This window comes from Ambystoma mexicanum, chromosome 7q (assembly GCF_040938575.1).
Source record: "Ambystoma mexicanum isolate Mex_15411 chromosome 7q, UKY_AmexF1_1, whole genome shotgun sequence".
Classification (NCBI taxonomy): domain Eukaryota; kingdom Metazoa; phylum Chordata; class Amphibia; order Caudata; family Ambystomatidae; genus Ambystoma; species Ambystoma mexicanum.
This window is the reverse complement of record NC_090941.1, coordinates 1,064,501,083-1,064,515,316: the sequence shown is the minus strand read 5'-3', so window position 1 is coordinate 1,064,515,316 and position 14,234 is coordinate 1,064,501,083. Positions and strand designations below refer to the sequence as shown.

General features: G+C 45.6%; 1 protein-coding gene across 4 annotated transcripts in view; it reads right to left on the bottom strand.

Annotated features, from left to right (window-relative positions):
* Positions 1-14,234, bottom strand: part of FHIP1B (FHF complex subunit HOOK interacting protein 1B) — an 889,991-nt gene that overhangs the window by 91,293 nt on the left and 784,464 nt on the right. For all 4 annotated transcript variants that reach the window (XM_069640430.1, XM_069640429.1, XM_069640431.1 and 1 more), the window contains one exon: positions 7,036-7,214. In XM_069640430.1, the coding sequence (XP_069496531.1) occupies positions 7,036-7,214 (179 nt within the window). The remainder of the gene's footprint in view (positions 1-7,035; positions 7,215-14,234) is intronic.

Sequence of the window (14,234 nt, the reverse complement as noted above, 5' to 3'; positions counted from 1 at the left end):
CCTGCGGATCAGGAGGATCCTGCAGAGGTGGAGGAGTAGCTGGAGCTGGAGGCTGGGGCACAGGAACTGCAACCGGAGGCTGAGGAGGAAGCGGTGGCTGGTACGGAATCGCCCGAGTAATCGGCTGAGTCGGTATCGCCTGAGGAGTCGACTTCCCTGATGGCGTCCTTGAGGATAACCCCCATCCGAGGTGACTTCATGAGCCCGTGGAACCTCTAGAAGAACCCCTCTTCACTGGCCTGAGAGGGAGTAAGGGGTACGGATGGGGTAGCCAGAGGCTACTGGAGCCGCTGCATACCCTGCCCGTATGAACACAGTGGGAAGCTGCCCTGCGCATAAGAAGGATAGGCTATAGACCATGTATCTGGTTGAGGCCAGTCCCACCTTGACACTAGTTATTCGAACTCCTGGAATGGAGTCGGCCGGGTGCCTCCGTCTGGTGCGGCGGCCATCTTGTCGAGCTGCTGCCACGTGCCTGTGACATGTTGCTTGGCTCGCTGGGCCCAGCCTCCTTCAGGACTCTTGTATGTGGATCACAAGGCCTACCCTGCTCCTCGGGCCTAGTCCCGGTAGGTGCAACACCCTCGACCCGGGGGTCGGTAGAGCTGCTTTCAGGCACCCCCTCGGATGTATTGCCGGTACTAAGGCGTAGCCCCTTGGCCATATTGCTGGTACATGGGCGGAGCCCCTCGGATGACAATCCGGTACGAGAACCTTCTGGTCCCTCAACACTGCTACCTGGAGGATCCGAGGATCCCTCGGGCAGAAGGCCGTTAGCTTTAGCAGCCTCGTGCACACGCTAGTACAAGGACCTGAACGGTCCCTCCCACGTGGGACAGTCCTTGGAAAGGAGTTTCCCTTGCAGGGTGCGATGGAAAATAGTAGCTCCTCCTGGGCCTGGCTCAGTGTTTCACAAAGTTCTTGAGGTCCCTCTGGAGGCGACTTCTGGAAGAGTTCCCTCCACCTGCCTAGTCTGTTCTTCAGCACTTTCGATGACAGCGATCCACATGCTGTACAAGCTTGCCAACCGTGGTCTGGGCCAAGGCAAGGTGGGCAGAGGGGGTGGAGGTCTGAAGTTGGGAAAAGCCCGTTGCAGGATGGACACCTCCTGAACCCTGTGGAAGTCGACATGCGATGGGGAGGAGCGTGACACCTGAGGATCGAGTACCTGAATGATAAAAAGACAAAAAAAGACAAAAGAGAAGAAGTATCTGCTTGTGGAAGTACATTGCCAAAGCCAAACCCAGGAGCGCTGGTGAATTTAGCCCGTTCCCATCGGCGCAGAAAAGGGGACTAAGGTGTGGCGCCAGAGGGCGTAGTCAGGGCAGCGCATGCTCCCTGGGCCGCACCCCTGCGCGCCTTTAAATTTAAAGGGGAAGAAGGTTTTTTTCTAATGAAAAAGGTTCTGTCTCCCGTCCCTTGGAAGAGACGCCCATGCAGTATGGAGGAAAGGGGACGGGATGTAAGAGTAAGTGGCACCTTTAGTGCCCCTCCCAGTGGTGGGAGTTCATTTTGAGAGGGTGGGGATTGATATTGTTGATCCCCTAGTCCCTCCAATTTCTTCAGGCAACCAATTTATATTGGTTGTGGTAGACCATGCTACCAGGTATCCTGAACCCATACTATTACTGCTGAGGCATTGGCTAAGGCCCTCCTTGGTATCTTTACCAGGGTTGGTTTTCCTAAGGAGGTCATATCTGACAAGGGGTCACATTTTATGTCCCACTACATGTAGAGCATGTGGATAAACTGTGGAGTGACCTACAAGTTCTCAACAGCCTAGCATCCCCAAACCAATGGGTTGGTGGAGAGGTTTAACAGAACTATGGAGCACATGATAGGTGCTTTAGAGGAAACCCTTAAAAGAAAGTGAGACCTTCTACTGCCATGCCTTCTCTTTGCTTATAGAGAAGTCCCTCAAGCAGGGGTCGGTTTCAGCCCCTTTGAACTGCTCTATGGCCCTAATCAAGGAATTGTTGGAGAGTGCTCTTTCCCTCAAGCCAGTGAGAGTCACTGACTATGTGCTAGATCTCCGGAGGAGAATGGCACTCATGATGACAGAAGCTTCTGATAACTTGAAAGCAAGTCTGGCTCTGGTCAAACATTAGCATGACCAGAAGGCCATCATGGTGGAGTTTACTCCAGACCAGCTTGTTCGAGTTATGGTACCTACAAGACAGAGGGCTTTACAGGACAAATGGATTGGACCTTTCAAGGTTGTGGGTAAACTTGGAGAGGCCAATTATTTAGTGGACTTGGGCAATCCTAACGAGGCCCCTAGGGTCTATCACACTAACCATCTGAAGGCTTAGGTTTCCAGACCAGAACTAGGAGCTTTGCTTCTAGCTTCTGACCAAGAGGAGGAGGACTGTGAGCCTCTCCCTGATCTCCTCAGGGGACAACCCTTAGATGAGAAAATTGAAGGAGTAAAACTCTTCAGATCTGAGGCTGCAACAACAGGAGGATTGCAAGGCTTTGTTAAATCAGTATGCCTCCCTGTTCTCACTATCACAATGCTTGGCCCCTTGGGGCCTGCATGATATTCTCAATGGTGATAGTTTCCCAGTCAAAAGCAGGGGTTAGAGAATGTCAGACCATGAAAGATTCCACATAAAGGAAAGGTTAAGAAGATGCTTGATCTTGGGGTTATAGAGCCGTCTACAAGTCAGTGGGCTTGTCCAGTTGTACTATTGCCAAAGGCAGGAACCAAAGAATTATGTGTGGAATAGAACGCTCTTAATGCGGTCACAACGACTGATGCTCATCCTTTACCAAGGACAGATGAGCTGGTGGACAAACTTGGTTCAGCCAAGTTCCTCAGTACATTTGACCTGACCTCAGGCTATTGCTAAATAACTCTGACAGACCATGCCAAGGAGGAAGCTGCATTTTCTACCCCAGGAGGCCTCTACCAGTTTAATGTTATGCCTTTTATCTCAAAGATTCACCTGCTACATTCCAGATGATGGTGAATTAAGTTTTGAATGGGATGGAGGACTTCTGCATGACATACTTTGGATGACATTACAGTGTTCAGCCCCACTTGGGAAGAGCATCTTCACCACCGTAGATATGTTTTGCAGGCTCTTGAACAGGCCCATCTGACGATAAAGGCTAGTAAATGTCAAATTGGTCGGAGTAAAGTGGTCTACCTTGGACATGAGGTAGGAGGAGGTGAAATGAGGCCATTACCTAGCAGTACAAGACTGGGCCACCCCTACGTAAGTGAGAGCCTCTCTAGGTTTCACTGGGTGCTACAGGAACAGCATAGAGAACTATGGGACCATAGCTTCTCCCATGAATGTGATCTCCTCACCTAAATTCCCCCAGAAGGTCAGGTGGAATGAGGAGTGCACTAAGGCTTTTGAAGGATGGAAGAAAGCCCTTTGTCAAGCTCCAGTCTTGAGAGCGGACTACAACTAGTCCTTCCTTTTATAGACAGATGCTTCTAATACAGGGATAGGTGCAGTTCTGAGTCAACTGGATGAGAAAGGCAGGAAACACACTATCTGCTTCATCAGTAAAAACTGAAGGACCGTGAGACAAGGTGGGCAACTATTGAACCTGAGTGTTTTGCCATTGTGTGGTCTCTGAAGTTTAGGCCATACCTGTATGGTTCTACTTTTGTTACTCAGTCAGATCACCAACCCTTGGGATGGTTAATGCAGATGAAGGGGGAGAATCCTAAATTGTTAAGGTGGTCAATCAGCCTCCAAGGGTTTGATTTCACCAAAGAATACAGGTCAGGGTGTAATCACCAAAATGCTGATGGTCTCTCCAGAAAGTATGACTAACTGGATTAGGAAATTCATCCAGGAGTGGATTCAATCCTCCTGTCCCTTAGTCTGGGGGCATGAGTGTTAAGGACAATTCTCATTTCTGTGCTAATTCCCTTCAACCTTAGATACCCCCAGTTATTTTTCTGGACTTTAGGACTTCTTAATTTTTATCCCGGAGTGAGTGAGACCCTTTAATCACTCTCTGTGTATTTTTGATCTGATTTGGACTCTTTCTTTGTTTTTGGAGTCTGACAAACTCCATAGGCAACTACCTTGGTAGGGTGACACAGTGCAGTGTCATAGAGAAGTCATTTGGATTTCTCCTGAGGTTTAAATACCTTCTCTTGGGTGAACTACTGTTCCCAAGAGTAGTAAAGTGAAATGTACTGTACTTACCTGTTATTCCTATGTAGGTCCACTATACCCCATCTTATGTGGAAGTACTGGGGGGTTACTTAGTAGCCCCTTTTCCTACCTACTCATGTAACAATTTTTGTCACCCTCAAGACTTTTAATGGCTGGTGGCAGTGGTTAAATTTTCGTACCATTGTGCGTTTCTATCGCAGACTGAATCCTCAGCTGCAGAAGTGCACCCATGGGTGCCCCTTTTTTTCAAAATGGCCCGGTCTCCTTTTTCTGCCGTTTCTTGCTTGTGAGGTTTTTCTTGGGTTTTACTCTGCGCGCCAACCCAGGTTTAACCCTTTTGTTCATTTTGCCTTTGGTGGGCTTAGGTACTGAAACCCGCCTCTGACGTCAGTGTGTCTGGCAGGGCAGGAAGTGAGGGAGGGGCCCGAAACTCCCTGTCCTTAGTCTCCGCAGTTACCTGAATGCACCCAGTGCTGATTGGCAGGCTGGCTGTCCTTGCAGGAAAGCCACCCTGCTGTGTGAGTGACAGTTAGGCTGTGCATGAATGGGAGAAACCTGCATAAAAGGCGAGGTTTCTTGGACTGAAGGCAGAGTCGACTACTGGACAAAACATCTGATGAAGGAAACTGAAAGAGAATCTTGCTGCACCCTCCTGGACCGTTGAACTGCCCGGTCAAGCGATGCTGCAGTGATGAAGCTCCAATTTCAAATCAAATGGAGAAGAAGAGGAGAAAAACATCACAGCATTATTATCTGTGCCTGTCTGTATCCGATTTGTAGTTTTGCTCAGAAAGGCATGTTGGCTGTTCAACTCCCCCACACATTGTGATCTTCAAGGTCTAAATGGTACACTGTGTTAAGTGGGGCAGAGGTCCGTGAAACTGGAGAGCAGGGAAAAGAAACAAAAAAACAGCCCACCCTTTTAGTGTGCTCTGAGGAAGGCAGGAGGGGCGTGGTTAGGTGCCAGTCATTGTATGTGCAGCCCATTTGAAGCTTATCTCAGGCCAGTCCCTTTACAAGATCAGTGGTAGTGCACTCATTAACATATCAGGCTTGTACCACTTGAAGTCTGAAAGAGGGAATATAAAGCTGGTTTATGTATTGAGCCTGTGACCCGTGGAGCCCAGTGTGGTAGCTTTGCGTCAAATACCATATGGGGATTGTGTTACATCACAATCAAGAGGAAAGGGTGGGGTTTGACAAGGGCCCCGGCAAGTCTCTGGGAAGCTTTTCAGCTGGGACATTTTGAGGGCAGATGGGGCTGGGTTGGAGGGAGTCTGGTAACAATTCATTGCCTTAGGGATACTGGTGGGGCTGGTGCAGTGGCAGCTTAATGTCTGGTAACGGCTTTGGAAAATATTATGCAAATCGTCAGCTCTACATGTGATTCCAGTCGCCCTAGGACTGGAACAAGTGAAAGTCTGTTAGTTGGAATAGTGACTCATGAAACCGCGATATCTGTTCAATCCCCCTGCCAGTGTTAATCTTAAAGGATATTTGTACCGCGCACTATCACCACTGGTGATTTGCATGCATTTGAATTCATGGGTCTTTCTGACTTTGTTAGTCCTGAAAATACCCCGGATTACAGCAATCTTGAGATCATCAAGGGCATGATTAGCTTCTGAAAAATGCTCAACCCACTGGACTCTCGTTTTTAGTACATCGCCTCAGACAAAACAATGGAGGTTCATGCATTTGTGTAGAGGTTGACTAGTTTCCCCAACATAGTGGCCACGTCTGGGACATTTGATGCACATAATCAAGCATACTATATTGCTAGATGCACATGTAAACCGTCCCATAATTTTGTAGTCCTGCCCTGTGTGGGGTATATTTTGATTGTGTCCGAAACATTGATATGTGGGCAGGGTAGGCATCTTTTCTAGTTTGTTTCTGACCATCATTCCCTTCAGATTGGCTGTCTGTCTGAAAGCAAGGAGGGACATCTCAGGGAAAACTTCTCTCAGAAGTTCATCTTGCTGCAGTATAGGTTGGAGTTCCTAAGCAATCTTGCAGATCGCCTCCAGCTTTGGATTGTATGTGACTTTCGGGTTTGCGTTTGTTTCGCTCTGTATTTTAAGAGGTTGTTCCGGGGGATCCGTTTTGCCCTGTGAATCTGGCTGTTCGCAATTCTGTGGTTGTATCCATGGTTTATGAACTCTAATCTCAAGGTGTCTGAGCACATTCAATTGTATCTTAATGCTTGGCTGAATATTGTGGCATGTTTTGTGTAAACTATGTGGAAGCTGTCACTCTTCAAGTAGCTGTCACTGTCAGTTGGTTTGTGATATTCCGTGGTCTGTTGCTGCCCATCTTTTATTGTTATGGTGGTGTCGAGGAAATTTAATTTTTCAGGAGAGTTTGAGGTTGATGGTTGCATGAAATTCATTAAAACGTCCGTGGAAGTTTAGGAGGTCCTGTGCCCTAGCAGTCCAGATCCTGTGGAGGTCATCGATGTAGCGCAGGTATTTCAAAGGTCTGCAGTCACAGGTGCCAAGGAAATCAGTTGCTAATTATGCCATGAATACATTTGCATAGTGGGGCACCATTTGAGTGGCAGGTGGCAAGCGAGCTGTGACAGGATTCCAGTTTATTGACATTTATTAACAAAAACGATACATTTCTTGTACAGAGATTTATTGGTTTTTAGAAAGAGAACTTCTTCCTGGGATGACCAAATGAAATCATTGAAAGAGTCTGCCAAAAAGACATCTTAACAGTTAATCTATTTCACACCAATTGGTGCATAATTGGTGTTCTAGGATGAAAAGATTGCGACGCTGGACACAGTGTACACACAAAAGAGGACAGAAAACAGAGCTTGCAAAGGCTAAAGTAATGAACCTTAAACAGCCCCCAAAACAAGGCATGCGTTGGTAACTCGTACCTGAATCAGAGACTTGACACTTGGCTGGAAGACCATGTTGGTGTTAAGCAGAAAGGATCGGAGAAGGGGCTGAGGGTGGCAAGCAAGCTGTGACAGGATTCCAGTTAGAAGGAAATTCACATACAGTGAGTTCTGCATCATGTTCTCCAGCTTGGCAAACAGGACAGTGACAAAAGGACCTGCTCAAGGAGATGGAAAGAAGAAAAAACACAATAAGGTTATGGGAGAGCTGAGTGGTAGAGAATGTGAGGGAAAATAACACATATTTGGCATATTAAGACAGTTTATGCACATTCGATAGGTGCAACGCCCAGCCTACTGTATGCTTCAATGGTTAATTTGTACGAATAGGCATATAAAGAGAAGGAAACTGGGCATGAAGAGATAACCTTCTTTCTTGCAGAGGTTAATCATGTCAACTTCCAGCTCTTAGAAATTGTATAGCTTACTGAAATTGCCCGAGCTGAATGAGGAGAAAGTTGTCGTGGGTGAGGTTTGGGAGAAGGCAGTCACAGACTGGTAGACTAATTTGACTAGGTGTTCTAAACCAGTGTTGTTTTGACCCTCCAGCCGATTTCGACGCATGATGTCAACTTTAGGCAATGGAGCAGACCGCCGCCTCGTCTGATGATGTTTTAGGGACAGCATCTTCTGGTGTCCAGTCAATTCGTCGAAAAAAAACTGGTCGACTGCAATTTGGTCGACGCAATTTGGTCAAAAACCAAATGGTCGAATTTTTTTTTTTATTTATATATTTATTTTTCGGGTTTTCGTTTAGTTAAAAAAGGGGTTTTTAGAGAAAAAAAGGGGGTTGGGGGGGGACCCCCCACAAAAAAATAAAAAAAAGGGTTAAAATAAAAAAATAAAAAAAATTCGACCATTTGGTTTTCGACCAAATTGGTTCGACCATTTGTCTGGTCGACCAATTTTTTTCGACCAAATGTCTGGCAACCCATCTTCTTTGTCTTTAGCCTTACGGGGCCTATCATGGGGCGATCGGGACCTAGAGTGCCCAGAGAACAGGGATTCTGCAGACCTCCCACTTGACGCCGTACTTGGGCGGTTGATTGACGACGTCGACTCTTTGCCCCGGGATGTGTGTTTAGTGGCAGGGGTAGTAGTAGTGCTTTTGCCGCCGGGTGTTTGTTGCCTGGGTGTTTTCTCAAATTTGTGGCGTTTCCCCTGTTATGAGCCAGTCGTCGAGATAAGGGTACACTGGGATGGATTCTCTGCGCATGTGTGCTGCTATCAATGCTAGTACTTTTGTGGACACCCTTGGCGCTGATGAAATGCCGAAGGGGAGTACTTTGAATTGGTAGTGTCTGTTTGATATTTGGAAGCACACTTAATTTTGCTGGAAACATTGAAATATGAAAGTATGCATCTTTTATTATCCAATGTTGCCATGTAATCCCCCTGTTTTAAGAGTGGAATTACCTCTCGTAGTGTTGACATGCAAAGATTTTGTGGTTTCACATACGTGTTGGCTGGACGCAGTTCTAGTACAGGGGGCTATGAGAAACCGGAGAGTATTCTCTCAAGCAGACCTTGAGAATCCCTTATTCAGGTGGCATGGGAAGAGCAGGCGCTCTCAGATCCCAACCCCAGATCCCAACCCTGTGGCTTATGCTTGGGGGAATGCTCCAGGTGAGGCGCGGTTTTATACCGGAGAAAGGGATGAGAAAGACAAGGTCCTTGAGGCTTTCATAGGCTGTACCAACTCGCTCTCCCTTCCACCCAATGAACCTCCTGTACCAGAATCTGACATCCCCTCCATTAGAAACCCTGGTGCACTCGAAAACCATATCTCCCAGAATCCCTGTTACCTGGTTTCCTACCCGAACACTTCCAGTCATTCTTCTCCACGTCCCTCTGGATTATGCTTTCCCAAACTCCCAGTATACTTTGATAAAACACTCCCAATATACTTTGATAAAACACTAACGCTCCCACAATCCACCCTATTCATTTCACAAACCTTATAAATCTCGCCTTTCTGAGTTGCCCAACCACTCCTGTCCTTATGACACCTTCTCCCCATCCTCCTCCTTAAAAGATCTAGAAACTCTACCCCCCTCATTTCCCGACATGAACATTGTTTTACACTGTGGCAAACAACGGACTAATGCCAAAAGTATTTACCTGACATGTCCCAACACAAGGGTCAGGCAAATAACCAGAATCACATGCATCCTCACAGGGATAAAAGGTGGAGCGCGAGAGCACATTACGAGCAAGGAAGACCGCACAACGAGACAGCTATCCAAGTACGGCAGTTCAAGAGGAGGAGGAAGGCAGCGATAACCGAAAGGGTGGCAAGGAGAGAAGCAACATTGCCCTTTCCTACCCAGACACGCAAAGCCTCTGTGGAAGGAATCGTAAGACCGTGAACAATAGCCAGCGTGTGTTGCAGCAGATGTTAATGGTACACGGAGCACGCCTACACTGATAATCAGAACAGGGAGAGACGCTTGCTACTGTGGTACCGGCCTTGACTCCAGAGACAAGAAAAGCCAAGCGGTTCAACACAGCTGGTGAGTCGAGGGGAGAGCCGATAAGAACCCGAACTGTGTTGAACGAAAGTCGCAAATGGCAAATTAAGGAAAGTTCAAAGAACTGTGAACATTAAGGGAAAACCAGCTGCAGAGGGGTCCGGCACCAAGTGGGTGCTCATTCGAGAGACTCTGTTTGATCCCACGTTTGTTTAAACTACCAATATCAGAAGGCCCTAGGAGAGCCGGAAGGAAAAGGTCAAAGTGGTCATACAGGGGTCTAGCAAAACCCCTTTACAGTCGAAAGTCTTTGACCTGCAGGTAATTGGGTAGCTAAGGGAGATGAATCCTGCATAGTGAGAAAACAGAAAGAAATGTGAAACTGGCAAGAGTTGACAAGAGTGAACCCGACAGAGGGATTTCAACAGTGAACTGTTTAATAAGATATTAACATTTTTGAATGCAAAAGGTGACATTGTTTTGGACACCAAGCCATAGTGAACCCGACAGAGGGAGGCGATCATTCAAAAAGGGTCTGAGCCCGAAAGAGGGGGATCCAAGGGTGAAAAGCTGTCACCTAAAGATTTGTGAATGCAAAAGGAGAAAGCGTATAAATGAGAGCCGTAGCGAACCCGACAGAGGGAGGCTGCGATTTTAAAGGGATCTGAGCCTGGAAGAAGGGGATCCAAGGGTGATAATTTTGAGAAAAAGTCACAGTGAACCTGACAGAGGGAGGTAAATATTCGAGAAGGGTCTGAGCTCGGAAGAGGGGTATCCATGGGTGAAAAGCCGGCACCCCATCAACAAGTGAATGCAACAGAGAAATCTTTTGAATACAAGCCAGAGTGAACTTGACAGAGGGAGGCTGATATTCGAGAGGGGTCTGTGCCCGGAAGAGGGGGACCCAGGGGTGAAATATTATCACCCAGCGTACGTTGAAAGGAACTTTTTGTTTGTTATTTTGAATACATCAGGTCCTCGTAAGGCAGGATACTTTTTTTGACAGCAAATATGATGCCTTCATCATTGATGGTAACATTATCAAGGTCACTAAAACACTTGGTATTTATCTAGACTCGACCCTCTCTCTCACTAGACAAACCAACTCAGTAGTTTCAGCATCTGCGCACACGTGCAAACTAATCACTGCTTGCCGCCACTTCCTATCTATGGACAATTGCTTGATCCTTGCCAGAACTCTCATCTTATCCAAAATTGATTACTGCAATGCCCTTTACCTGGGAACTAGTCAAAAAACATTGACAAACTTCAGGTAACCCAGAATTACGCCATCAGGGCTGCTCTTAATATACCTAGGCGCTCCCACATCTCCTCCACTAGACGCAATTTACGATGGCTCCCCATCTCACGGCGCATTGCCCTCAAAACACTGGTTCTTAGTTACAAAGCACAGAACAACGCTGCACCGGCCTACCTGTCAGAGCGCTTCACACAACACACAGCCCACAGACCCCTAAGATCTGCACAAGCTAATACACTCATCATTCCTAGCTTCAAGCTCCAGACTGCCAGAGGCTCGAGCTTCCCAGTCCTGGCAGCCAAGCTCTGGAACTCACTTCCCAATGATCTCAGGAATGTCCCCTCCCTTCAATCCTTCAAAAATAGAGCAAAACAATGGCTTTATGAGCAAGACGAAGCTTCAGCCTCCTTTTTGTAAACACTCACTGCATGCTGTACCAATCCTATCACTTCTGTATATATAACTACCTTGTAAATATATGTATATTTCTTTGCCCTATGTATATTTATACTTTGTAATATGTAACTGCCTTCCTGTAACTGCCTTTCTGTAACTTCTCATTGTAACCCTTCCAAACATGCGCCCTGATGCCCGTGGGCAGGCTGCGCAATATAAATAAACAAATACAAATACAAATACAAAAGGGCAAGGAAACGCAGGGGAATAGTCGGATGCTGCACTAAACCTATCTAATGCAACCTCCTTTAATAACTTGTTATGAATTATATTCATCTTATTAGGAAAGAATTGTTAAATTCATTAGCCAGTTCGATTGTGGATCGCATTTGCTGGCAAACTCTTGGGGGGGGGGGATTAAATATATGAACATGTTAATGGCAGGATTAATGCGGGCTTGTAGGAGGTCATTTTTGGCCAACAAGATGCCTTTTCTATAAATGAGAAGTGCAGTGTGGGCACGGCCATCCTGTAAGTGTTTTGCATTTCTGGTTTTGCGCCACAATTTTGCTTTTTTTCCTATACTGATGCTTAAGTAGCTTAAGATCCTGAGAATACCATGGGTTAGAAGCTTTCTTGGGAGAATGAGAAGAAAATGTGATTGCATTGATGATAGTCCTAAAAGAAATTACACATTCATTAAGGAGTGCATTTGCCATTCAGGTGAGCAGCGGGAAGAGAAGTAGCAAGGTCTGTTGAAATGATGTTCAGGAGAGGTTATTAACCGTGTTACATAAAGTGAGATGGTGCGAGGAGTCGTTTTTAGCATACAATATCAATAAAATGATCACTACAAGATACAGAAGGGGTGGAGTTAATAGACAAGGCTAAATTACGGGCGAAAATTACATTCAAGTAGTTTATGGTTAGTAAAAGTTGGGGAGGCAAGAAGACCCTTATGCTAGAAAGAAAACTACTGGTAGGCCCAGGGGCTCTACACCCAAAAATTACTTTACTGAAGTCAGTAGCAGATAGTTTGATCAAGAAGGAGAAGAATTGAGAAGGCATCATTTTTGAGGGGCTCGAAATTAAGCACAGAGAGATACGATTTAAAATTAATGGCAATTCCGCCACCACACAAAACATCTCTATCAACCCATTTAAAAGAGTAATCCTCTGGTACTAGGGCATGGAACAGTGTAGGGATATCTTCGGTGAACCATGTTTCCATGATCAGTAGCAAATCTAAGAGTCCAGGATGAGGTACAAAATAGCAGAGGCATTAGAAATGGCTGATCTGGCATTAATAACAGCACATTTTAAAAGGGATTGGAGGCCAGAAGTGGTATGTAATGGGCAAGGAGTTTTAGTAATAGTAGTTTTAGCAATATTGTGATATCAGATTATATTAAGTGATCTGAGAGAAACAGAGCCATGGTTGCTGTAAGCAAACAAGGCTTCCTTGGTATATTGGAAAAAGGCTGCCATGAATAGGCTATGGCCAGCCCGTTAGGAACAGGTGTAAAATCAGAAATTTAAAATGGAAAGAATTCGGACTTATCAATTGATGTAGAGACAAACAACTGAGTGAAAAGTAAGAAAAGGTTGTGACAGGGCAGGAAAGGAAAAGCGGCAACGTGGCGCGCCAACCACAGTAATCAAGCCTGAACAGACCTTAACAGGCTTCGCGCCAGCAAGTCGAAGCAAACAGGGGCGTCTAAGATGATGTACAGATGCGCCTGCATAGAGTGTAATGGGATTTGGGGTCATATGGTTAAAGAAAGGCTTTGACGGCAAGGAAAAACAGAGAAGGGAAAAAGGATATGTAATCTAAGCATAAAGACACAATGAATACGTGTAGTGGCAATCAATACTAAAGCATTCAGTCAGAAATAGGTATGTTTACAACCGTTTAAAAGCACATTAAAATGCACAAACACAGGAAAAATAATTTGTCGTAAGAGTACTCTGGGGTCTGCATTTGCGAATGCCCCAGTCATCAAAATGTGTGTGTTACCATTACTGTAAAGACTTCAAAACCTTTGCTTAAATAATTACTAGCTACTATTCCACGCAATTCCCGCAAGCCTACAACCATCAAACATACAGTCATTCTTGGCACACAATCAGGTACAATATGGAATTAGGCACCAATTAAATGCAGGATACAATTCCCAACCGCAGGACGACTGTCAATAATGTCAAAGGCTACAACGTCTGATGGGGTCTTAACATTTCAGAAACAAACTGCTCCCTATCAATTGAAGGGTATGCTATTCCATTCACGGTGTTCATTTGTACTCCCAAGAATCTGATTTCTTGACTTGGAATTGGACACGTCTATGTTGGATTCACAGTGGAGCTACTTTGAAAGGTAGGTGTATTTGTATTGACTTGCGCGTTGCCTGCTGATATTGCACAAAAAACATTCTTGACCACCCAAATAATTTATACATGGATACACATGTATCGAGTCCCCATGTGCTACTAGGCATTTCACAGAATGCAGCACTTCACAAGATTACATATTAGAGAGAGAGAGAGAGAGAGAGGATTTGCTTGCATGCACCAAACTAGGCATCCAGCAAAGTGTGAAACACCTGCGGCTTGAAGAGATCCCTGCTACAAGTGGCGATCCAGAACAGTATGTAGCAACTTAGATGAAGCATACACCTGCATGCTCATGATGATGCCAAAGGGCATTTATGTATAAAATCCACCCTGAACATACTGTCATGGCTTTTATGAGTTATTAGCCTGTCGTCAATGGGCATCCCAGATAAAGCGGTGAACCTACACAATGCCATTCCATGTAGGAAAGCAGCCCAAGGTGCCTGATCCCAATAATTTGTAAGACCGCAAAGGTTTGATATGATAAAGGAAGGGGGAAGGCTTTAGGCATATTGTCATTTCTGTGGCACAAGTACCCTGCCTATTTCTACTTGATTGAATATATTTACTTACAAATCATGGATACTAACTTATTACAAAGACAGCATATATTTATTTGTAAATTGTGTATTTAAAATGCTGAAACGTATGTGTGAGCT